This window comes from Falco biarmicus, chromosome 13, assembly GCF_023638135.1.
Source record: "Falco biarmicus isolate bFalBia1 chromosome 13, bFalBia1.pri, whole genome shotgun sequence".
Classification (NCBI taxonomy): Eukaryota; Metazoa; Chordata; class Aves; order Falconiformes; family Falconidae; genus Falco; species Falco biarmicus.
Window position 1 is genome coordinate 18,980,748 of NC_079300.1, and position 26,323 is coordinate 19,007,070.

At 39.7% G+C, this 26,323-nt stretch overlaps 1 protein-coding gene and 1 long non-coding RNA gene across 2 annotated transcripts in view; one reads left to right on the forward strand and one right to left on the reverse strand.

Annotated features, from left to right (window-relative positions):
- The window catches only part of LOC130158098 (uncharacterized), a 40,771-nt gene extending 18,333 nt beyond the window's left edge, over positions 1-22,438 (reverse strand). Inside the window, exons 1-7 of the long non-coding RNA XR_008825173.1 lie at positions 22,347-22,438; positions 13,626-13,705; positions 13,326-13,418; positions 11,869-11,932; positions 10,580-11,708; positions 9,913-10,012; positions 2,266-2,370 (exon numbers count right to left, since the gene is read on the reverse strand). This is a non-coding gene — a long non-coding RNA (uncharacterized LOC130158098). The remainder of the gene's footprint in view (positions 1-2,265; positions 2,371-9,912; positions 10,013-10,579; positions 11,709-11,868; positions 11,933-13,325; positions 13,419-13,625; positions 13,706-22,346) is intronic.
- Positions 1-26,323, forward strand: part of COL4A4 (collagen type IV alpha 4 chain) — an 82,424-nt gene that overhangs the window by 44,301 nt on the left and 11,800 nt on the right. The window contains exons 24-44 of the mRNA XM_056358478.1: positions 490-596; positions 1,047-1,230; positions 1,998-2,063; positions 3,198-3,302; positions 3,824-4,042; positions 4,954-5,115; positions 5,774-5,944; positions 9,113-9,256; positions 9,935-10,042; positions 10,312-10,490; positions 11,651-11,714; positions 13,334-13,408; positions 13,883-13,990; positions 14,322-14,429; positions 18,394-18,465; positions 19,264-19,392; positions 21,233-21,340; positions 22,352-22,507; positions 23,163-23,261; positions 23,553-23,561; positions 24,418-24,549. Of these exons, the coding sequence (XP_056214453.1) occupies positions 490-596; positions 1,047-1,230; positions 1,998-2,063; positions 3,198-3,302; positions 3,824-4,042; positions 4,954-5,115; positions 5,774-5,944; positions 9,113-9,256; positions 9,935-10,042; positions 10,312-10,490; positions 11,651-11,714; positions 13,334-13,408; positions 13,883-13,990; positions 14,322-14,429; positions 18,394-18,465; positions 19,264-19,392; positions 21,233-21,340; positions 22,352-22,507; positions 23,163-23,261; positions 23,553-23,561; positions 24,418-24,549 (2,505 nt within the window). The remainder of the gene's footprint in view (positions 1-489; positions 597-1,046; positions 1,231-1,997; positions 2,064-3,197; positions 3,303-3,823; positions 4,043-4,953; positions 5,116-5,773; positions 5,945-9,112; positions 9,257-9,934; positions 10,043-10,311; positions 10,491-11,650; positions 11,715-13,333; positions 13,409-13,882; positions 13,991-14,321; positions 14,430-18,393; positions 18,466-19,263; positions 19,393-21,232; positions 21,341-22,351; positions 22,508-23,162; positions 23,262-23,552; positions 23,562-24,417; positions 24,550-26,323) is intronic.

A 26,323-nucleotide genomic window follows, 5' to 3' on the forward strand; every position in this document is an offset into this window, starting at 1 on the left:
GGATCTCTTGACACAGCAAAATGAATCTTTGGGTTAGAATAGTTTTATTGTCCTGTATGCAAAAATTATATTTTCATAAATATCAGTGCAAGAGAAATCTAGGGGTAAAAAAAGAAAAAAACCACTTTTTGGGAATATTGATGCAATCATTCTGCATCATTTGGCATTGCTATGTCCTGATTTCACAGAAACCAAGAATGAAACTCTGGCTGATTTCAATAGCAAAATATTTTCACTCTGTATATAGCATGAACAAAAGCCACATTCTTGTGGTGCCTGTAAGCATGTCTTTTACAGAGAGACCAAGTTGTTCCATGAGGTATCCAACAACATGCTGCCTTCCCAAGTCTAAAATACCTCATTATGGAAATGGGAATTCAAGAAGTGGAAATTATCATACACAGATGATGAATAGTTACCCAGCATTTACCTGAGCAGAAATAAACCCCCCCAAATATTACACTTCATTTTTTTCCAAATTGTTTTAAGGAATAAAAGGTGAAAGAGGTCCTACTGGTGTTCCAGGATTTCCAGGCCAAAGAGGTAATGATGGCAGAGATGGGGAACTAGGATTGCCTGGGGAAAAAGGAGCTGAGGTATGTTTAACTTTCTCAGAATTTTTTTCCATTTCAGGTAACATCGTATCTTATGAAAGGGCTAGCTACTTAATGAAGAGTACCGTTTTATTCCAAATTCCTAGCAGATTAATAGCTTTTATCACTTTATGTTAGCCTAGATAAATAATCATAGCTTTTATCAATTAAAAAATTATTTCCTTGGAAGTATTAGTTTATTTTGGTCTTCCTGAATATAATTTCTGCTTATACTGTGTGCTATTCTGAGATGAGGAAGAAAAAAACCCCACAAAACTCTACCCTTTGTTCCTATTGCCTTTGAATATTTAAAACTACAAATATATTTCATGTAATCACTCAATTGTGGAAGAGTGGTTTCTCCAGATGATTCTCTAACACGGCTTTTAATAATCAAAAAGAGGAAAGAAATTAGGTCTTCCTATTTCTTATCAACATTTTTTTTTCTTTTAGGGTGATTCTGGAGTACCATTGCCAGGTGATAAAGGATTCCCTGGGGTCCCAGGGCTTCCTGGGATAAGAGGACAGATGGGATTGCCTGGTTTGGGGTTTCCCGGCCCTCCCGGAGTCAGAGGTAGCCCTGGAGACTTTGGTGATACTGGTAACATTGGGCCACCTGGTCCAAAGGGCCAGAAAGGTAATTTGAATGTTTACATTAACAACCAAATAACAAGATACATGTTTGGTAGCATTCATTACAGTTTTATATATGTATTATATACAGTATTATTCATTTATACTGAAAATTGATTTTGGCAGGCTCAGTGGTTATGTGAAATATGGCCACTGAAAGGTACAATACTGTCAGCATTTAGCAGCAGACAGTAGTGAGAATACGAATTGCTACGGGCCTTAAACCTGCAAAGTGCCACTTACATGCTATCAGAAGAATTATTTTCTGGAGTGAGAACTATTCCTGATTGTAAGGATTTGCAAGGAAATGCTTTTTTGCTGAAGGAGTGGAATAATACAACTCTTACTTAAAGCTTGGTCCATTTTTTGGTTATAAAAAATCCCTACCAAAATGAAAAAAATCTACACTGATTGCAATTATCTAGGAACAAGAAATGTATATAGAATTGAGAAGAAAATACTCTTTCTTACAGAGGTTATTGTAAAGACAAATTTCTTCAACAAGTAAAAAAAACGTTTGTCTTTGAAGACTACAACTGTATTACGTTTAAATCATTACCAATATTGTATGCAAAATAAGTGTCAAGAAAAATATATTTTAAGATTGTTCAAACCTTCAAGTAATATAGAACTAACAATGTGCATAAACAGTCCTTTCTCTTTACCTTTGCACACCTAGTTAGTTAGTTCCACAGAAGGGTTACAGTAAATGCTGGGACTCCATTTATTCTAAAATCAAATAGGCCAGTTTCTTTCTCCCTCTTGCTTCAGGTGAGACTGTACGCATTATACCATACCCTGGAAATCCTGGTCCCCCGGGTTTTAAAGGAGTTCAAGGTATGTTTGCAGATGGGATAATTTTTGGTTTTAATTGAAATGGAATTTTAAGTTGCTAATTAAAAAAAGGATTAAAATAATTAAAATTATATATATTATAATACTAATTAAAATAAGAATCCTAAAAAGATGCACTAATCTAGTTTTTCAACAGATACATGTCTCAAAATGTAAAACTGCAAATATGCAGCAATATACTCACGTAACAGAATCAAAGGTCAGAAAGCTGGAGTTTGGATGATCAAAAGGTGTGCAGGCTGCCTCCGTAGAAATTATTCATTGAAGGTAGCTTGAAACTCTGTCCTGCCTCAATTAAAATACATGAGAGAGTCTGTAAAACATAGAGGTGGCTGGAGCTGGATAAGACCTAGAACATGTACATCTGGATACTGGGGAAAAAAAGGTGTCTGAGGCAAAGATACACTGCAAGACTGTAATTCTAAAACTATATTGCTCATGGCAAGATGCAATTGAGCCCAGGCGCCTGAATACTTATTACCATTACTTCAGCTTCTTCAATTTAATTTAAATTCTAATAACTTATCCAGGAACTAGCAAGATGTTGCTTGTGATCACCTCCAACACATTTGAAACACCCCAGAAAATCCTGATAAGAACCAATGGAGATACTGGTTTTTCAAGCTGTTTAATATGGTATTACACAGTCCCTGACATCAGTACTGTGGGAGGTAACTAAAATTTGTACAGACATGAAAGAACAGGGATTAGTGTATTGAGCTCATCTGCACCATTCCAGAAGCAGCACATAGCACAGAAGAATGTAAGAATGAGTTGACATCTGTCACTCACTAGGTGAATATTGTTGATGTCCTATAACGTTAAAATGTTATAGGAGATTTTAATTTTTTTCCTCTAATTTACCCTGGTGATTTGCCATCTGCTGTTTATGGATTAGGGAACAGGTCCATTTAGAAAACCAGCAGCCATGCATTTGGTTGTGACTTGGGTGGTGGCTCTTGCCCAAAATGTTCAAAGCAGATGAAATCCATTTGTCTTCAAAGTACATGAATTTGTATGGGATAAAGAAGCAATACTGTTCCCTTAGATCACACATTTTAGAGCTCTGTCTTTTGTCTGTTTCGGGTTTTTTACATATTTTATTTCTGTTCCCAGGACCAAAGGGTTTAAAAGGACTCCCCGGTCATCCTGGACTAAATGGCTTTGATGGGCCAAAAGGCTATAGAGGCAGGCCGGGAGCAGGAATCCCTGGGCCAGAAGGTGAATTGTGCTTTTCTTAATCCAGGAGACCTGCTGGTCAAAGTATAATGCATACCTGCAGGGTAAGGTAGTTACCATGGTAGATTAGAGTAGGAAGCACATTTCAACAAAAGCTACTAGAAGAGGAATCCTTACCAATTTCCCTTTCCTCCAGCATTACAGGTGCTGTAATAACCTAAGTCCAGAGAAGAAATAGTTTCTGAAAACTGAGAATAATTAGTATCATTTTAGCAAAGGGATTGAACTGGACAAGTGTGACAGTACACAAAGACATGCTCCAAAGAAAACCACTGTCATTTCCCACAGGAATAAGTACCTCCTTCAATCCTCACACATCATTAGCTGAAAATGAGAAACCTGAAATTTAATGTATGATATAATTTTTGTTTGCAAAGTGATAATTTAATTCTGGTTAAATTTATATTATAATATTCCACAGGGGTTGGGGGGGGGGGGGGGGGGGGGGGCGTTGCAGAACTTCTGAATTATGCCCCATTTGAATTTTAAAAACATATTAACAGGCTTTCGAGGCACAGCTGGTGATCCTGGTGATGAAGGTGAAAGAGGATCTACAGTTGATGGTAAAAAAGGCCCTCCAGGTCCACCTGGCATAGATGGTCAGAAAGGTGTTCCAGGTGATACTACATACGGTCCTCCAGGAATCCCAGGCAACAGGGGACTGCCAGGACCCCCTGGTGAACAAGGAGCAAGGGGTGATCCAGGCGTTCCTGGGTTTCAAGGTATGAGCCAGTTTTTATGAAGCATTTTCATGTGTTTGAAGGAGAAAATCTGAGCAGAGTCAGTCCTGATTCAGATAAAACTTACTCTTTACCTGGATCCACAACGGTAACTGTGAGCCTATTTTTACAATTACATTTTTACAGTTAATGTTGATCAGCCACTGGGGAGATCTGTGCTGCAGGAAGGGAAGATGCCTTTACCCAGTCCCTGGAGTAACAGTCCAGCTTCTCATTCTTATTCCTGTTACTTGTTGCTAGTGGCCATCTGTGCTTAGAGCCTCCTGCTGTGTCACACAGATAGTCCCTGCCTCAGGTTGCTTACTCAAATCTGAAAAGACTGGCAAAAGGTGGGAGAACACTCGGGGAGAGCGGAGTGAATTTCTTTGCCTTGAGTTACACAACATAATCCTCAATATCTTGTGCACTACACTCCTCATTTCTGCAGGGAAGTTTTGCTGATTGCAGCAGATGTCTTCACAGTGCCACTTCCTTCCCACTTCATAGCAGATATTACTGTTTCCTTTTATAGATGTTCCTTTTGCCTGGCCCTAAGCAGACACACCCCCGCTTCTGGTCAGGGAACACCTATAGAACTGACCCCAGTGCTGTGTAGCTGGTGCAGGCCAGGGAGCTCCTTCCATTCTGCTCCTACACATCAGAAACTAGCTTTTTGTGCCATGCAGTCACCCTTGTGCATAGGCAAGAGTTGAATTCTTATTTGTTCCCTAAAGAATCTGCCCACAACAGCCAGTTATAAATTCCAGAAAAGCATCAGTTTTCATAATCTATGCAAAAACTAGAAGATAAGATATTACAATAACTGAACATGTAAATTTCAAAATTACAGTTAGGAACTCTAAGGGATTGTGAGTAATGGAAGTAAAACATTTTACAATGTGTTTTGTTTCCAGGACAACCTGGAACCCCGGGATTTCCAGGTGCCAAAGGTTTTAGAGGCCCAGAAGGTGATGTAGGAGCACCAGGCTGTCCAGGCTTCCCTGGTCCACCATGTGACACAAGCTTACCAGGGCCACCAGGATTCAGAGGTATCACAGGCCTGCCAGGACCTCAAGGTACACAACATCCATCAGGTTGCCTCACAGCTCTAAGCTTTGTGCATCTTTTCTAGCAGATTTAATCACATGACTTTTGTGGCTGGAAGGACATGTTTCCATAGGGGCTGCTCATTAGGGAGGGTGTACATTATGTTTTGCACATTTTCTTAAACTTAATGAATGCATGTCAGAGGTTTCCCAAGTTTCATTCCCTTCCCATAGTGTTCCTTAACTGGCCAAATCACAGTGTGTTCACTGTCAATAACAAAGGGAAGAGTTCTCTTATTCTGTTGTCCTGGGTAACTTAACTGTGCTCCTGCAATTACTGTGATACTTTTATCTTCCTTATTCTTAAATGGAAAGGTTATTTAGGGAGAGATAGGAGCCACATATATCAAAGGTATTTATGAATTAGTAGGGATTTTTTCACAGGGCACTTCTACTGATATGTGCCTCACCAAAGAAATACCAGAAAGGAAACATTCCAGGTGAAAAATCTAGGCAGACCCTAGATAATCAAGATTAGATCCAGCGTGGTAGCAAAGTTTTCAAGTTATTTTGCCATGTTTCATGATACTCAAATTTATACCAAAATCTATCATTTTATACTTTTTAGATATAATTGCTGAATCCTTTTCTTGCATTTACATACATAGATTAAGGTTCTTTTTCTCAGGTTTACCAGGCTTTAAAGGTCAGAGAGGAGACAGGGGCCTAGCTGGGCCACCTGGAATCAAAGGTCTCAAAGGTGCTCCTGGCTCACGAGGTCCCCCAGGTCATCCAGGCTCCAGAGGACTTCCAGGACTTCCAGGCAATAGAGGACCACCTGGTTTCCCAGGACAAACAGGTATGTCAAACATCCTGCAAACCACCCCATCTATAACTTCTCTTGTAGAGGGAGCAATTTCTACTGCTGTTAAGGCTGGGAAGTACTTTGCACCCTCCTCCCTTTCCAGCTTTGAGAATAACACCCTGCAGCAGGGTAGAGGCAGTAACAGTAGCATCCTTTGCTCTTTCTCTTACGATAAAAAACAAGGGATAGAAATAGTTTGATGCATCTTGGTGCATCCTGGTGCTTTAGCTGCTTTATAAAAATAACATATTTCCATGTATTACTTCCTGACTGCCTGTAATAGATTGTTGTTATAAGATGCTATAATAAGAACTATATACTTTTTATTATATCCAAACTATCTTCTTTACTAGTGCAGCCTGTGATTGTATGCTGATGAGCATTCGATTCTCACAGAAGTAAGGAGGGGGGTCAGCAGAACTGCTGCCTTGGACTTCTGGAGGGCAGGCTTTGGTGTGTTTAGGAGACTAGTTCACGGAGTCCCCTGGGAGGCAGTCCTGAAAGGCCAAGGAGTCCAGGAAGGCTGGACATTCTTCAAGAAGGAAATACTGAAGGTGCAGGAGTAGGCCATCCCCATGTGCTAAAAGATGAGCCAGTGGGGAAGACCACTGGCCTGGCTGAACAGAGAGCTTTGGCTAGAACTCAGGATAAAAAAAGAGAGTTTATGACTTTTGGAAGAAGTGGCAGGCAACTCAGGATGACTGCAAGGGTGTTGTGAGATTATGCAGGGAGAAAATTAGAAGAGCCAAAGCCCAGCTAGAACTTAACCTGGCTACTGGCATGAAAAACAATAAAAAATGTTTCTATACCATTATACATTTATATTATACTTCTGCATATGGTTATGGAATTATGATAGGAATTATGATATATACACATTATAATATAATAAGTATATCTACATTAGCAACAAAAGGAGGGCTAAGAAGAACCTCCATCCTTTACTGTATGCGGTGGGGAACAGTGACAGATTCTGCGGTTAATGGCTGAGGTACTTCATGGCTCCTTTGCCTCAGTCTTTACCAGTAACACCAGTTGTTGTCTGGGTTCCCAGCCCCCTGAGCTAGCAGTCAGGGATGGGGAGCAGAGTGAAGCCCCCATAACGCAAGGGGGAACGGTCAGCGACCTGCTACACCACTCAGACTTACACAGGTCTGTGGGGCCAGGCGGGATCCACCCGAGGGTACTGAGGGAGCTGGGGGAAGAGCTCACCGAGCCCTTTGGGTCATTTATCAGCAGTCCCGGCTAACCGGGGAGGCCCCAGAAGACAGGAGCTTTGACAATGTGATGCCTGTGCACAAGAGGGGCAGGAAGGAGGATCCGGGGAACGACAGGCCTGTCAGCCAGACCTGGGTGCCAGGGAAGACCATGGAGCAGATCATCCTGAGTGCGATCGCACGGCACGTGCAGGACAGCCAGGGGTCAGGCCCAGTCACACGGGTTTATGACAGGCCGGTCCTGCTTGACTAACCTGATCTCCTGCTATGACAAGGTGACCTGCCCAGTGAGTGAGGGTAGGGCTGTGGATATGTTGTCTGCCTCGACTCTAATAAAGCCTTTGACACCATTTGCCACAGCATTCTCCTGGAGAAACTGGCTGCTCATGGCTTGGATGGAGCACACTGTTTGCTGGGTAGCCAGCCCAGAAAGTGGTGGTGAATGGAGTCGCATCCAGCTGGCGGCCAGTCACAAGTGGTGTTCCCCAGGGCTCAGTACTGGGGCCAGTTCTGTTTAATATCTTTATCAATGATCTGGATGAGGGGATTGAGTGCACCTGCACTAAGTTTGCAGACAACACCAAGTTGGCCAGGAATGTTGATCAGCTTGAGGGTAGGAAGGCTCTGCAGAGGGATCAAGATGGGCTGGATTGATGAGCCAAGGCCAGTTGTATGAGGTTCAACAAGAAATACTGGGTCCTGCACCTGGGTCACAACAGCCCCATGCAACGCTACAGGCTGGGGCACAGCAGCTGGAAACTGCCTGGTGGGAAAGGGCCTGGGGGTGTTGGTCGACAGCTGGCTGGGCATGAGCCAGCAGTGTGCCCCAGGAGGCCCAAGAGCATCCTGGCTTGTATCCAAAACAGTGTGGCCAGCAGGACCAGGGCAGTGATCATCCCCCTGTACTCAGCACTGGTGAGGCCGCACCTTGAATACTGTGCTCAGTTCTGGGCCCCTCACTACAAGACAGACATTAAGGTGCTGGAGCATGTCCAGAGAAGGGCAGCAAAGCTGGTGAAACGCCTGGAGCCCCAGCCTTGTGAGGAACAGCTGAGGGAACTGGGGCTGCTTAGACTGGAGAAAGGGAGGCTGGAGGCTTAGGGGAGACCTTATTGCTCTCTATAACTACATGACAGGAGGTTGTAGTGGGTAGGTGTCCATCTCTTCTCCCAAGTGAAAAATGATAGGACAAGAGGAAATGGCCTCAAGTTGTGCCAGGGGAGGTTTAGATTGGATATTAAGAAAGATTTCTTCACCAAAAGGTTACAAAGCATTGGAACAGGCTGCTCAGGGAAGTGTTGAGTCACCATCCCTGAAGGTATTTAAAAAACATGTGGATGTGGTGCTTAGGGACATGGCTTAGTGGTAGACTTGGCAGTGCTGGGTTAACGATTGATTTAATGATCTTAAAGGTCTTTTCTAACCTAAACAATTCTATGGTTCTATTTCATGATTCTCTGAATAAGTGGAGCAATGGCTTCACATTATTTTTAATACTTATAAAAAAATGTGACCTTAGTCCCAAATCTTCACTGGCTAATGGGCAAAACTTTTGAGTAACTATAACAAAATCTTGTTTTCCTTTGTCTGTCATCTGGGCAGTAGGAGCTGTAATTCCTAGTAGCCATATGCAAAATCTGGTAGTGTCTTAGGCTATGCGTTGTATTTAAGATGTGTTGGGGATAACTGCTTTAGCAGTAATTGTACCATAAACCTCCAGGGAGTAGCAGTAGGGAGGGGAAAGGTGTTTGCTTCGGAGCAATCTGGATTTAAGACAAGTTTGATCTTGGCATGAAGCCATGCTCCAACTATTGGTTCTCTAGGTTTGCTGATTTCCTAAGGACTCCTTCTAAGCTTCCTGCCTTTTGCTTTATACTCTTCCTTAGAATATGGCAGCAACAGCATAGCAGACTGAATGTGTAAATAAAGCATTTAATATTACCAGGAAGCAAAGGAATTCAAGGACCCCAAGGATTCCCAGGACTCCCAGGAACACAAGGCCCAATGGGAATCCCTGGTGTAAGAGGTGAAGAAGGAATAATGGGTCCAGCTGGGCCGAGTGGAGAATGCGGGGATATGGGAATAAAAGGTTTGTAAAAAGCTTCTTCACTCTGTAGTTATATTACTGCTTTTTTTTTGCTACTGTATTAGGAATGTATTTACTACTACTTCTTGTTACAGGGATATATTCACTTACATTTTCAGACGTACTAAATACTAAATCCAGTTAGCTCAGTTATAAATGCATAATGAAAAATAACTAACGAAAAATTAATTCCACTCAGATCAATAGGTGCATTTACCACTAAATCAGAGTGAGATCACTTATTCAAACAAACTTTGAATTTTGTCCTGTACACATCTGAACCTTCAGATTTTTCAAGTTTTCTATCATATTGTTTGTGTATTTCAACTTATATAAAACATATAGGAAATAATCTCTCTAAATATTACTACAGGAAGGGGATTAACCATCTCCAAGGTGCAATCACAGACAGTGCACTGTGTAGTGGACAATACAATTGCCATTTTTCATACTACAGACAAGCAGGGAATAATTCTGATTTAACATCACCTGGGTTACAGCTCAATTAACTAAAATGTAAGAGAAGGATAATAAATTCGGTTAGCAGTGAGCCTGTTGAAACAACCGAGAACTGCATTAGTATTTTAAGGCTTTCTCTGTTGTGAAAGTCTTCACTAAAATGAATTTTCAGAACATGTTACTCAAGAGAATTTACTTACATTCCACATGTTTGGTTCAAAGGTGAAAGAGGACCTCCAGGAGACAGTGGCTGCATTAACATCCGTCTTGAGAAAGGACAAAGGGGGGATCCAGGGTTTCCTGGTGAGAATGGATTTAGAGGTGAAAGAGGTAAGTTCATAAAATAAAGCCCTGCATACACACGCATTCATCTGATATAAATCACTGCTGTTTTTCACAGGTTTGGACTCGTAGCTGCAGTAATATCCAGCAACCTTATTGTGTTTATAGATTCTTCAACTAGCAGCCTACGTTCTTTGGACAATTACTAAGTCAATACACAAAGCACACAAAGTGTGAAAGCATAGACATATTCAAAATAAGTGTCAAATAATGGCATGACTGTATTGGTCATTATCTTCTTCTGTAATTAACTTCAGGTGAAAAAGGCAATACTGGTTTCAGAGGCCACCCAGGACTTCCAGGGAAGAACGGTGTCCCAGGACTGCCGGGTGACCATGGTGACACTGGATTGATGGGGTTTCCAGGATCTCGGGGTTTCCCAGGACCAAAAGGCTTTAAAGGAATTACGGGTTTTCAAGGAGAACCAGGTGACCAGGTAAACAAAGTGGTAGTGAAATGTCCTGGACTTTGCAGTTATCTCCTGCCTCCAAGAAATACCATGAAGGGTACTTCTATTGTACTTACCCATTAGATATACCTCCTGAGAAGAGACTGTCAGTATACTAGAAAAAATAAATTCATGCAGCACTTCAATGTTTTGATTACACTCTAGAAGGAACTGTAGTCACAGTCAACAAGGGGCCTCTCCCCTCTCTCCTGACTGCATGTTGTGATTTCATTAAATTGCCATTTGGTGGAAGTCCAGGCTACACTGCTGTAATTAGAGGGCCAAAAATTGGATACACAATCAAGTCTTTAACACTATTCCTAAGAACAGATTGACAAATCACTTACTGCAGAGATCATAACATAGCAGCAGCACAAGTATGAAATTAATATATAACTGCTTCCTCCTACCTTGCTATGTGGAGCGGCCAAGCCAGTAGACAAGACCAACCAAATATTCTGTGCCCATACTGATAATTTGCACCAAACAGAACCCAGGCAGGCAGTATCGCTCAAGAACAAATATGCAAAACGACACATTTATCACATATGGATACAAGGTAAAATTTTTCACTGGATTGTATGCTAGACAGGTGGTGAGATTACATAAAGTATAATAAAGCACAGTTGGTTTTTTTGGTAAAGGAATATAGCTTGGCTTGGCTTTTGTTATATTTCTTTGAAGATATAATCTGTGTTTTGCTGATTATAGGTAATTCAAAAGGAAAAATAGAGACATTTTTACATTTTTACTGTTACATCACAACGTATTTCTGGTTAATGTTTGTAGTAAATTTTGGGTAACATACAACAATATTTGGTACATTTTTATGGTACTTTTTAAATCAAATTACTCAAGCCATCTGTGGGGAATTTAAGCAGTTCAAGCCAAGAGTCAGCATAAACTATAAAGACACAAATCCAAAATGATAAGCAAGTCTAATCTACAGTTTCTTGGAAGTGTTAGTGGTCAGTGTTAGACGTGTAACAAAGACAGCATCCTTTTCTGTTGAGCTTAAGATACCGTTCGGTTATTCACAGTAGTTGCTGGTCTGTTCACCAATGTAAGAGAACCAAATGCTTGTATACCTCATTCATGCTACACATATCGTATGTCAAACATTTTTATTTTGTTTTTAAAAAAATTAGGGCGACGTTGGCTTACCAGGAATCCCTGGAAATCCAGGACTGACTGGCCCAAAAGGATCTAAGGGTAATAAATTTATATAGTCATGCTTTTGAAAAGAGCAATATTATTAGGATGTGTATGCTCTGATAGATGGAGAGTACTCACTAGAAAAAGGAAGACAGGACAGAAGTGAAAATAATTAAAAATATGAATGTAATTAGAAACAAGTCTGACTTACCTGAAGGCAAAATTTGCATTTCAGTATATTCTTTAACTGTTTGTTCCTTTTAAAGTAGGTCCTACTGATGTAGAAGATAAATTTGTGTCAAATTTCACAGAGTTTAATAATTCCATCAAACACATAAAGTCCACTCTTATGGGTCTGTAAAATTTGTTAAGTTAAATAAGAGAAAATGCAGGAATTTGTGGTGTTATGGTATGGTATTATACAGATATGTATGATCTTTTAAGTACTTCAACATGATTTATAATATCTTTTATATAACTTATTTTCCAGTGTTTTCCAGGTTATAATAATTGAATTCTTGGAACTTCCGATAGTGTAACAAATGAGACAGAGTTCATACCCATGCGTGCAAAAATATTCAGTTGAAAAGATAAAGTTCTGCATACTGTTTTCTGCTTAGGTAGAGATTACTCTGAAAAAAATATCTATAATATTTAGATTTTTAAAAGTGTTTCAGAGGCATACAAAGTGGTGTCATCCATCATATTTCAAATTCCCTTGGAGCAGGATTTCATTACTAATAAATAATGAAATTAAATCATTGCATGGAAAAAAGCATGAAGGGGACAGAAGAAATTCTTTTCTCAGTTACAGTTTCCATTTCTTCAAAAATTGAAGACCTTCTCATCTAAGAAACAGTCTCATGCAAAAAAAGCAAAGAAAAATACTCAATATAAAGAAAACATCATAAAATATATTGAAAACAAATTTACTGGAAAAGTTATCCTTAAAACTAAAGCAGGAAATAGCTAGTAAAGGTGGGGATTGCTATGGCAGGGGATTTCTAGCAACACTTGAACTTGATATTTCCTTTTGACTCTTCACAGCAAAAATCAGACAGCGTAGCTAGAGACAGCATGAATAAGTAGGAGAGGTCACATCTGTACAGACAACATAAGGCAAAATTGCTCAGAACTGATTCTGTGATAAACAGGAATTTCACCACAGACAGAAAGAAGGTGATAATGCTGGCTTTGAGTCCCCAGCTAGTCTCCATAAGTTCTTTATTGACTAAATAGACTCACGCTGTATTGATTTTGCACATCTTCACAGACCTGTGTAAGTTCTCTTTGTTTAAAAAGGCATTATAGGGTATTTATGCTGTATCTTTTACTTTCAGTATATGCTGTCAGTATTGGGAAAGTTCCCATAATTTGGGGGTTCAGTTTTGTTTTTTGGGGTTTGGTTTTGTGGTTTTTGTTGTTACAGAAAGTTTACATGAATGCTGTTAGGAATCATACTAGACACAAACTGAGTTAGTACTTCAGGACAAGCTGAGCTGGCAGATAATTTGCACGTGCTAAAGCATTTTTCATTCTGTGTTCTCTCAGTCTTTTTTATAGCTGTTAAAAAAATAATCTATGAATAAACTGTCTGATCTTACAAAATTGTCCACCTTTCGTTTTGTGGAATAAAGTGATACTTCTATGAAATGAAAGTCATTGTACCTCAACAGGCAAGAGAGGTGACCCAACTCCTCTGCTTGGTACACGTGGTCGAAAAGGGCCTCCTGGAGATCCCGGATTACCAGGTACATCTGTCTGATCAAATTAAAAATTGGAGTTAAGAACTTATTTTCTCTAAGTTTTGTTAGCGGAGGGGGAGGTTTGGTTCCTGTGCTTATCGAATGGTATTTTCTACAGTTACAAACCTAGGGATTAGAGAGGCATCACAACGTGCAATATGGCTAGCGTGAATGTAAGAGGTAGAGCCTCCTGTTGTCTAGTACAGAACATGCCAATACTCACCAGAATGAAACCTGGCTTGGCTGTATCTTGCTGGCCTTTCTGCTTTCAGGTATCACCAGAGAGATCAGTATAATTCACTGCTGACAAAGAGATGCAAGGATGTTAAGTATTTTAATAGAACTCTTTTTCTAGCCAGGAAGCCTCTTACTGAACTTTTCTATTTTAAAACTTACCATGAGAAGAAGAATAAGCAACTTTAAACAAATAAATGCTGGGTATTTTTCTTCTTTTTTTTTTTTTCTTTTTTTCTTCTTAAGGACCCTGTGGATACCCAGGAGAGAAGGGTTCACCAGGTATCCAAGGACAACCTGGAAAACCAGGATCCAAGGGTGACCCTGGATACCCAGGAACACCTGGATTTCCAGGTAATGCCAAAGTGTAAAAAATAGTGCCATGTAACAGCCCAAAAGAAATATGGAACAGGAAAATGTTGCTGAGGAGGCACCTCTGTGGAAGAGGCTAGAGAAATCAGAGATCATATGAAGGCATGTGTGGGAAGCTATATCAGTATGTATAGACAGCAGCAAGATTCTGCTCAGAGTCTCAGAGAGCAAGATCCTTCAGTTCCTTACATATGCCCATACACTTTCAGGTACCTCTGATTAACAGAGTGTGCTGCATAGCATGAAAAAACCCAATCAACCGTTTAATAGCTCTGCATATTCACAGATTTTTTATTTTTTTTTCCACTCTCAGGAGCTACAGGTTCTCAGGGACTGCCAGGAGAACCTGGAGAAAAAGGGAAACATGGAATTGTGGGACCTCCGGGATTGCATGGATTAGCTGGATCCCAAGGCAGAAAAGGTAAACAGTATACAGTGCAGTTCTACTGGTAACGTAACAGAGCCAGACATAAAAGCCCTTTTAGTTGGGAAAATGGAAAAGGCCTAACTGTGAGCATGATTTTGCTTCTGTATTCTCTTAAACTACTAGAAGCATTAAGCCAGTTCCCGTTATCTTTGAAAAGTAACATAAATGCTACCTCAGAAAATAGGTCTACAATCTAAAATGAGTAGTAAAGGCGGCAGAAACAGATTCTTGCTCAGCTGATGTAACTGATAGCAGAAGTTAAGGAAAGGAAAAGGAGTTTGCAGTAATTCAGATATTTCACTTTCACTTCAATTAGGCTGTGTTCTACCTTTTCACCATGGAGCGCCACTGTTACTCTACGAAACCAGCAGACTGCTGTGGACAGTTCTGGCTTACAAATTTGTTTTAATTGTGATAAGATAACTTGGGTTGGTTTTTGTTGGTGGTTTTGTTGTTGTTTTGTTTTCTCCAAAACCTGTTTTTTGGTGGATTTAATGTAAAAATGTTTTCTCCAAATCTAATTTACACTTCTCACAGTGATATGCTTAGATTGAACAGCGTTTATCTATACAGTTGGTTGTGTTGGAGAACATTATTAACTTTTAATATACTCAGACTGATATATTGAAATTATAAGTTACATTAATACTTCATAAAGAAAGATAATCAAAGATTTACTTTGTATTCTCTCTGTTATAGTGCACATCATAACCAGTTCCTGGACAGGAAGAATATTAGTGACCCATATACAGAAATCACAGTAAAGTAACACTCGGGGTTATGATAAATAGTTAGAGAGGACAATAGATTCACTTTTTCAAATTCAACTTAAGGAAAAATTGAGAAGGTTTTTTATAAACTGAAAAATTAAATGATACCATTTAGAATTACTTGCAGTAAAGTAAGTGGTGCTCATTTAAAGTGTCGAGACTGATTCTTTGCTGGTGCATAATCTGCAAGAGAACATCTATTTGTTGCAAACAATATTTGCTGTAACAAAAGCAAAGATCTGCAGTGACAGGGATGTTTAAATTGAGAGGGGTCCACAAATAAAAAAAAAGAGCCTTCTTTTGCTGAAAACTTCTTAGTAGAAGATAGACTTTTTCTTTCTTGTCATAAGTGGTAAGACACTTCTATATTGTACAGAAGTTATCCCAAGTCCTGCACAGGAAACTTAACAAATTAACACACATGCTGTAGAGGGAAAAGTGCAGTTACAAATTTACAAATTGCAATTCCTTAGGGAACAAGTTGCTTGCTAAGCCTTAGAATTCTATATATTGCCAGCATAGCTGAAAAGAAGGTCAACACCTTTGAAATCGTACCCAGTAATGAAAGCTTAATGGAATTTGTATTTCTGTTCAACTGGAGAATATAGATCTTAACACTATTTTCAATAAATATTTTTGCTAGCATAAGAAGTGAAATGGTTAATTGGCTGTTCATACCTAAGTACATGGCCTTGTTAGACTAATTGCTTCTCCTTTACATTGTGTCTTGTGCCTGAAGAACCTTTAGATTAAATAAAAATACAGTTTCACAGCATCTACCAAAGCATAATCACATTTTCTTTATTACAGAGAGAGTTTTACTAGTTAAGGGCTTAGCCTGGCAAGCCTTACTTGTGTGAGTAATCCTTGATGAAGCAAGTAATATTAAGAACATCAGCAGAATTACTTGTGTGAGTAGAAGCTGAACTGGACTGTAAAATACAGAAACAGTGGTTCATGCATAGGTCAGCCAATTCAGCTGTACCTAGAAATATGGGACTATAGCAATCCAAAAATCTAGAATTACAAGTGCTGATATTATAATGGATTGTTGGCAAATGTGTCAGAAATTCCCTGGAAAGCAAGGAAACCAAGCCATCAGTCTTGCCCGAATGAGCTAAAGATCAAAAAAGTTTTATATGGTAACCTGGCTGCCAAAATTAGTTAGGAGTTCATAAGCATTTTAAAATATTAGTCAGATTTCCCAAACTGGCATGCGACTCTTACATAAATTTGAAAATGGGAACATGCCCAAAGCACAAGCAGGCTACAGAAAGCAGGAGTGGAACTTAGAATGTCATGAGAAGTTAAAAAGCAGTTAATTAAGGGCATAGAAAATACTACAGGTTGGATTACGAGTATCCCATATTATAAAGGGGATTACACAGAGTATATTAATGATGTCTTGCAGGTTTTCAAACAATCTTTCGGATTTAAAATTTTTCCAGACCTCTTTGCTACAGGCTGGATTTCCCCCACCCCCCTTTCTTTTCCTTCCTTTGTTAATTTTTAACTAAAATAATTGAACAGTTTCTGAGAACAAAGCTATGGGATTATTATTTTTTGTGTGTCTGTTAAAGAACTCCAGTGCCCTTTTATTTTTCTTTCCTTTCTCATATGACCCATCATTGTAGTAGGGACCTTTACATTTGGCAGGTGATGCAGTTAACGAAGGATTTGTGTTGCTGTTCCTACAGCAAATCTGCTGTAGGATTCCTGCCAAAATCTGACCAGTTTATAAACTTTAAAAATATATATCCATTCATATGTGCTTACGTATAGCAATAAACTCTCCCATGATTCATGCTGTGGATATACAGCAGATTTGCATGCTGCAGGATATGCTGGGATCAAGTACAGGAACTGAAAGAGAGAACCTGTATCACCTATGCCAGGAAGTAGCTAGCCAGGGAGGAGAGAGACAGAAAGATAATTCAGACATGTGGAAAAAAAACACTGCAACTGGACTGGGAATCCTACATGGCAGGGAGAGGAACTGGTGTGGAGGGAAATTAGGCAGGGATAAACAGCAAAGATGGAAAAGAGACAGGAATAGGCACTGACAGTATTGTTCAAGTTCTGGATGATCAGTGTCTGCTCTAACCTGTCCTCCTGTGGAGCAAGAAGCATCCCAAGTCTATTCCTCTCTCTGAAAACTCTTAACCTGTTACCAAATGACCCATCAGTTTTGCCAGATCTGTTCCTATCACCAGGTGATAGGCTGCCATCTGGATTTAGTAGGTGTATGTCTTCATGTTTGATACTTTATCTATACAATTTAGGAAACTATAAAAATGCTAGTGATGTGGAGACACTTTTACCTTCCACTGCAAACAAAAACACAATCTCAGATCAGGTCAATTAAAAAAACCAAAACAAACAGATAATAGATGGCATTTTTGTTTTAGCAATTTTCAAAAAGAGCCCAAATTATAAAGCAAAAGTTATGTCTGACTACCACAAACATTCAAGCTGTGATCTGGTCATCTAGTGAACATCACTAGTGACAAAACTGCTCTATACTATCACAAGTCAACATAGGTCTTAATTAGATTTTTTTTTCTCCAAAGGCTTTGTGCTGTTGAGTTTAAAGAATTTCTGTAATAGCGTGATGTAAAAAAGCATAGTTTTCTGTGGGAAATCTACCGGACCAGGGAAAAGCAGCCAGGTGAAAACTTAGCATCTTTCTAGTGCAGCTAGATTAGATTGCACCTACATCTGGAAAAGAAGCTGTAAAGAAGTTCCAGCTTTACAGTTATTTTGGGTAGTGTCTGCATCCAAGTCACTTGGTCATGTAGTGATAACACAGCTAACTTTGGACTAGTTAATTGCACGTAGCAGTAGTAGTCTAACCACAGACACAAGGTTTGCTATAGAGAAAATTAGCCCATAGTAGGCTTCCTGCTGCTAGCTGCAGTATAGAAACGTCTAAAGGATTAAAAGGTATGTTTTCTGATTTCTTTGATGTGAAACTGTATTTTGATTGCTATTTTCAGATTTATGACAGTTTCCTTTCCAAAAATACTGCACTTAGGTGTAATGATCTTGTCTTCAGTTACCAATAAGAATCAAATTCAGCAAATACCCTGTCTTGATCCAGAATGTGTTGTCAGAAAAAAGGGCATAATTTTTAATTGTAACTTTAAAGGATTATTATGGCACCTAGTCATGCCTGTAATACTTCTCAGGTCTTCCTGGACTGCCTGGACTGGATGGCTTGGATGGACTAAAAGGTCAAAAAGGTTCTGCAGGAGCTCCAGGTAAAGAAGGAAAACAACTATGTGAAACAAAAAATCTCTTAAACGACTGAATATGCAAGGAACGATGCACATTATTTTGGTACTTGCCTTGCCCAGAAGATATCATCAAGGCTCAGACTAAAGTTTCAAACAGAATCTCAAGTATGCGTAATGACGCACCTGCAGTTATTTGTGGGGAAAACTTTAAAAGTTCCATTACTCATAAAGTTTTTTGGAACCTTTCAAGGCTGTTTATAAAATGAAAATATTCAGTGCATATGATTCAAAGGAGAGCCAAGTCTCCAGTTTTTTTTTTTTATAAGTAAAAGATAAACCTAAAAAAATTAAAAGGAGACTTATGAAATCCCAGCCCCATTAAAGTCCATGGGTGGGAGTTGTGCCACAAACTTAAGAGGAACCTGCATTTCACTCACGCTGGTCTATTTGAAACTTTCACAAGGTGCTTTTGAAGCAATATTAAGAAACAGTGCTCACCATTTATCTAGAGATTACAAATATATGTCAACAGAAAATTAGATTAGGACAATGCAATCAGTTTACATTTCGAGTTACAGACAACAATGACACCATATAAAATAACCCCTAAAGAGGAGCATTAAGGCAAAGAAATTACTTTCTTTGAAAGAAATGAATTAGGGCCAGATTCAACAAAACACTATCCAGCTTCCAAGAGAGAACCAGAAAAATATCACTAGGCAATCCTTGCAAGGGGGAACATCTGCAGCTGGTATTTCTATTCTGCACATCTGTGTTTGTACTCACTGTAAGCTTTATGTACATAACTGTTCTCCTATAAAGGTCAAAGTGAAACAGGGCCCCCAGGATACCCAGGAGAACTTGGACCAAAAGGAGACAGAGGTGAACCTGGATGGCCTGGTATTTCTATTCCAGGCCCCCCTGGAGAAAGAGGATTCCCAGGATTCCCAGGTAAGAAAAGGTTTTCTCCTTAGCGGTGCCCTGCAGAGCTGAAATGAAGTTCATACAGGCTCTTCCTCTGGTTAGTATGAACATTAATACATGCCCAGAAGATTCCCTCCCTGAAAACATTTCTGTTGCAATAACATGCTGATGTTTCCTGAGTAGATACAGAAACACCGGTATTTCTTATTACGTTCCAGGAGAGCAAAGGATGAAAATAGAAAATGATGGACTTGGACAGACTTAGAGAATTGCTAGGTGTTGTCGTCTCTTGGGAAGAAATTCCTGAAGAAAAAGAGTGCAGGAGATCTAGTAGTCACAGAAATATAGTAAATCTCTCTCAACTGTTCTGATGTAAATGAACAATGGAACTGTATCACAAGATTGCTATGGTTACTTAAGAGCCTTGGTGATGTAGGAATTGCACAGAAATAGGAAAGAGCAAGTGTTTGAGGAAGGGCCACTAAGGTTAAGAGATTGGAGCATCTGTCGTATGAGGAGAGGCTGAGGGAGTGGGAATTGCTCAGCCTCCAGAAGAGAAAGCTCAAGGCAGGTTTTATCAATGTGTATACATACTTGATGGGAGGGACATGGCGACAGATTCTTCATAATAGTATCCAGTGACAGGACAAGAGGCAGTGGCACAAACTGACGTACAAGAAATTCTATGGAAACATAAGGAAAAGTGTTGGTTTTCCTATAAAGGTAATTGGACATGGGAACAGATTGCCCAGAGAAGTTGTACAGTGTCCATCCTTGGAGATACTTAAAACCCAGCTGGACAGAGCCCTAGGCAACCTGCTCTAGCTGACTCTGCTTTGAGGAGGGGGTTGGACTAGAAAGTCTCCAGAGGCCACCCAAGCCTCAGCAGTTCTGTGATTAGAGGTGACATTAGCTTTACTCTACCAAACCTTGCCACAGTGTCACATAAACACACAGAAGAAAAATTGTGGAGATGAGTTCTTGTGAGGTGAATTATTCTAAGATGAAGACATGGTCATTTTTTTCTCAATTCAGTTACTAGTTCATGAACTGGGAGAGTCAACAGAATGGTGCTGTTGAGGAAAAAAAGAGAAAAAGTTTCATTTGAAGGTGTATTAACACTGCTTGCCATAGGATGAGCAAGGCCTCTCATGGTACAGTGTGTCCAGCTTTGACAAATTAGGGAAAACTCACTACAGAGTAAATGGAAGGATGGGGTCAAAAACAAGACTAAAGAAACTAGATGGGTTTTTTTGTAGAAAAGAGAAGGCGACAGATTGCAACACACTTGCTAACAAGCTGCGACTACCCCAAAGTGTCTTGCAGAGGATGGTAACCTGTAACTCCTCTGTAACTCCTGCCTCTCACATCTATGGGCACCAATGTCTTCTTTAGCAAAACTCCAGATTACAAATGAGGAGAAAAATACATTTAAGTCTAGTAAATTCATCTTGTTCACTGAGATTTTTAGGAAATGGCTGAACTCAATTTTTCTGGGAACAATCTTATCCCGTCCCAGGCAGAACGATTTCATAGTCCACACTCATCTTACATTTTTACCATTTCTCATGTCATTAGAATTCAAGAGAAGGTAGCTATCTGTGGTGATATCCAAACGTGTGATGATTCATTCTTTAGTTTAAGTTGGTTTTATGGAAAGAATGAAAAATTTTTAAAACATAATAAATATTTTCACTTTGACAAGATGTCTTCAGTAGGCTAATCACTGGTTTGTTCAGTATACAAGTGAGAGCAGACGTTACACCTCCGTGACTTCACATGGCAGCATTCTTTTACTTAGTAATTTATTTCTGTAATCTAAAAAACAAGCTTTTTTTTATTATTTTTTTTAAATGTGATGCCTTAGGTAGAAGAGGACCTGCTGGACCCACTGGACCTATGGGAAGATCTCCTGATAGTGCTTCTCCTGGTCCTCCAGGTGATCAAGGACCACCTGGTTTAGATGGCATCAGAGGTATTAAAACCAAATATCAAATATATCAAATTTGGTCATGTAAAAATCCCTGAGGCTGCTAGGAGTCACTGGGTTACTGTCTGTGGAACAACATATAAAAGCGTATAAGGAACAAAGAAACTAATCAACACCTCAGTGAATACGCAGAGAAGTGAATGCCAGATTGATCATGAGAGCAAGGATAAAATGCAGCTCTTCATATTCAGCTTTCTGGCCTATATAGTAATTCTGTACAAGTACTGCTGCTACAAGACATCTCAGTTTCCACCAAAGCAAACAGAAATTAGATTACTGGCCTCTTTTCCTAGCAAGAAGGATAAAACACATGGTCCAGAAGCCCACTGTTGTTGGTAAACCCACAAAAACCTTTCCAATCTAAATTTAGCTGGGAAAGCTGAAGCTGGCAACTCTTTTGTAAGCATTTATGTAGTCCTCACTGGATGCGATTCTGTGCAAACCTGATCTAGGAGAACCTGCTTTAGCAGAGGGTTGGACTAGATGATCTCCAAAGGTCCCTTACCACCCTGACCATTCTGTGATTCTGTTACAAGCAGGGGGGTTCCCAAGGGATCTAGTCAATTCCTATGGATTCTGGTCCTCAAATGGAGCTCTTCCCAGTTGTTCTGACCCCTTACATTATTATCTGAACCCTTCCTTACCCAGTCCACAAAGACTTACTTCCTGTTGGGAAATGGGATGAAGGCTGGAAGGCTAACCGACACTGTGATAGATACAGAGAATCTGTCTCAATGCACGTAACATTAACTTGCCGCTTTTTGCTTGCACAGAATCTACATAGTTTTGGGAGCTATTCCTATTGTTGTCTTCTTTACAGTGCCTTGGACAAAGGCTAATATTTCCAAAAACACACAAGGGCTGTCCTCTGTGCCAGGATAGAAAAAAAAAAAACCCACCACAAAAAAACAGAAAGCAAAGAAACAAATGGAACATGGCTATTTTTAGATGTTTATGCTTCATTCATGTATTAAGAATTAAGTTCTTTTACCATAGGTCAGCCTGGAAATCCTGGTCCTCCTGGAGAGACGATCTTTGTGCGAGGAGATCCAGGTGATATCGGTATTCGAGGAGCACCAGGTAATCCCGGACAGCGAGGGCAACAAGGAGCCAGAGGTCTTCCAGGGAACCAAGGAAGAGGAGGCACAAAGGGTAAGATCTGAGACGTTTTTAACTAGCATGTGCACTTATGCCCAGCCCTGTGCAGCTGAGCCTTGTGCACTGGGGATTCCAACAAAGACTGAGCCAGACAGAAGGGGTAGGCTGGACATTTCGTAGCTCTGCCCTGTTACCTACAGATAAGATAGGGTTGGGGTAGAAGGTCAGCATAGAGACAGATTCACATGTACTGCTTCCAATAACTTGTTGGAAGACTCCCCTACCAACCTGAGAATCAGGCAGTAAAACTTCGGAGTGTGCCAGATAAAGGAAACATTGACCTCTCTGCAGAGCTCGAAGATGCAGGTGTGTTTGAACTAACACAGTCTCACAACTGCCCCATGTCAATAGCTTTGGGCTTTCAACAGATTCTTTAGTTTGAAAACAGGGATCTAGATACTCTTGCTTCTTCCACACATGTAGAGAAGTCCTATCTACATCAATCTCTTCCAATCTACGAAAAGAGTAGTCATACATTTTAATTCAGATCAAGATCAGGGAGAAAAATGTGCATTTCTTTCTGGGAGACAGGACTTGAGCTGTCCCAAGCATTTTTTTTGTTCCTTAAGCAGCCAGATTTCATCTTATTTATGTGTTCACCTTCTCAGAATGCAACCATGTGTAACTGCACAATTGTTTTTTTTTCGAGGTCCTATGGGAATCCGTGGCCCTCAGGGTCCACCTGGTGCTACAGGACAACCAGGAGACCAAGGTTTTCAAGGAAAACCTGGTCCCAGAGGTCCCACAGGTACTTACAAACCTCTTGCTCTTGTCACTCAATTGTAACCATGACCTTTCTATTCACATATAATCTAACTAATGTTTACCTGCATACAATTTAAACTATCTCAGAAAAAAAAAATTGATTTCTCATTTGAGTTGTGAAAAAATTTCTGAACTATGTATTTGTTTCTAATGTCACCTCCTGTAAGTGATTTCAGTTTTCATTGCATTCTTTACTCCAATTTACACGCCTGAAACTTGTTTCCACCTGTACCACAATGGCTGCAATCTGCTTTCCACTTTTCCAACCCTTCAGGTTTCATAGGTAAGTTAATGACTATTGATTGTCATTCTTTTCATGTGGGCTTCCTTCTGTATAGGTACATTCTGCTCTTACTAGAGGTATTCTTGGTTTGGCTGTTGGGAATAGTAGATGCTGCTACAACAGCATAGTTCTGATAGATTTTGCATATAAACAGGTACCACTTCCAAGCAGACCAATAGCATGATAATGCTACATTGAGAAGTCTCATGCTCTGATGTCAGTTAGACTTGTAAACCACATCTGTTTCAAATTATCATTTTGTTTTTTGGTTGTCACACAAGATGCTTTCTAACCAAAAACTTAGCAAAAGCTTGCATGATAATACTGGATTACTACAAACACTGAAGTCTTAATCTGACTCCTATTTTGTTCCAAAATACAAATAGCCAATAGCTCCCAGTAGCTTTCGATACATAATATGTGGCCATTCTTATTTTTTTTATTATGACTCTTATTACATGGATATTGTGGGTTAGCTTCTTTGGCCTGCTTATTGATGGTTTTGCAGTCATAGAATAGGCAAAATGCTGTAAATCTTCACTAAGGTGTTTGTGCTGAAGTTGGGTAGACTTTAGGTTTTAACTCAAATCAGTTTGGGGCACATTAAGATAGAAACTATATAGCAAATATCTGAAACATACCAGCTAGCATACACTTGCTAACACATGCTTACCATGCTGGTAAATCCTGTGCTAAAAGACTCAGAGTAAAATTAAGAGCGCTGAGACTCAACTAATTCAAGATTTTAAAATACTTAAAACATACACTTGAGTACCAAAATGAGGTATGTTGATTTTTCACATGGGAGCTATCAACCAGTCCTCAGTCTAATTCACCTTCCTATTACACATTCCAGGCGACCCTGGTGAACCAGGAAAAATAGATGATTCATGCCGTGCAATCCCAGGGCCTCCTGGGGAAGCAGGGCAAAGAGGAGATGATGGCTCTGTAGGATTACCAGGGGCAATAGGCCACCCTGGAGCCCAAGGTAAGCTTGTGTTTTGAAAGCTTGGATGTTTATTTTAGCCATTTAGACAACAAATGGAAAAAGGTCACAGTCCTTTTTTATGTTTTATCCTGTCTCCTCCCCTTAAACACTTATTAACAGTCTCCAGAAACACTTAGTGGGCTGGTTAATGCTGAGGATGATGGATCAATATAGCTGAAACCAGGCTGCTTGAGCCTGCCTGCCCTGAATTCCCTTTTCCTAGGCCAGGGAGGGCAAAAGTATCAGGCACTGTTGACAAAAAGTTCTTCAAACTCTATTTTTCCTTCTTTTACCAACAATGAAAAAGCAATGCTTCAAACCAATCTTATGGTTTAGACAGGTTTTATTTTGAGGATGTTAAAAATAGACATGCTTTAAAATTTAGCAGTAATGAATCACAAAGCTCTGCTAACCAAAGTCCTGAAAGGACACTGAAGTCAGAGAGGCATCTACAATAGCACTTTTTTATCTGTTAAAACATGAAAAAGTTACCACAAAAGAAACTGACCAAAGAGATTTTAAAAAGAAGTGAGAAAAGACTGTAACTTTCTTCTGGTAGATAAAAAGAAAACAAGGGTGATGCTGGCATGGTTCATTCCAAAAGAGTGAGCATCTTTATAGAAATATAGCCTAGCATGTCTGCATAGTTTCTTCAGTTTGGGTTGTGTCTAAATGTGGCGTCTTCAGTTTAGATAGTGGAATTCCTTATGTAATTTTAAATATTTCCTACTTGGAAAACTGAAGTTTTTTGTGGTGGCTGCACTGGACATCCAGTGTCTCCAGAGAGAAAAATCCATTATTTTCTCCCAGGAGATTCCCTGCAGTAGCCATTCCCCACATGAAAGTGTACACAAGGCAATTTTCAGTGATCTAATTTTACATACCTTAATTGATTTGCCAACTAAAAGGTGTTTCTGGGTTGAACAGCTGTATTTCCATTATATACATCATTAAAACAGTTTCTGTGAAACCAGATGACACAGTGATACCTACTCACACCGGTTTTACGACAGAAACACTTTAGGAATGCTTTTCCTTTCATGAAGATAGCAGAATTCCAGTTTTCTCCTGGCTTGGAAGGCAAACTGGAGGTTTTACTGGCAGAAGCAATGCAGGTTACTAAAACTTCAGTGTGCTTGAGCTTTGGCAAAATAACTCTGCAACCAACATTGAAAAGCTGTTAAATTGGTTTGACTGGTTTAGATTTTTGTAATGAATCTACTAAAAAGTAACATGGGGAAATTTTGAATGTTGTGAAGCAACTTTGAATTACTCAGCCTGCAGGTTAAATAGCAAAATTTTCAAGGAATGTAACACCATTAATGAGAAACAACTGTGGTGCTAGAGAAACATACTCATCTGAAAACTGTTTTTTCCCCAAAAGAGGAAAAGCACTGCTGGGTGCAATAATACTTGACAAGCATAACTTCATTCAATTCAAGTTATGTTTAAAGTAGCCAGTGAACAGGACCATTACCATCGGTGCCCTGCATGTGAGACTTATGCTTTACTGTCACGGCCACACCTTGTTTTCTGCTTATGTATAAAAATACATGTACATTTGAGAAATATAAAAAGGTGAAGCCATCAGGAGCCTAAAAGTTACTGAATGTAGCCCAGTTCTGCAGTCCCTCCCTGCTCTGTAAGAACTCCAATACGTGCAGTACTCACAGGAAGTTCACTACGTGTTTGAAAGCTTTGCTTAATTGGGTCCTAAAAGAGGAAGGCCTGCCTTAGGATGAGTTATAACTCATTATATGGTACAGATACTGAT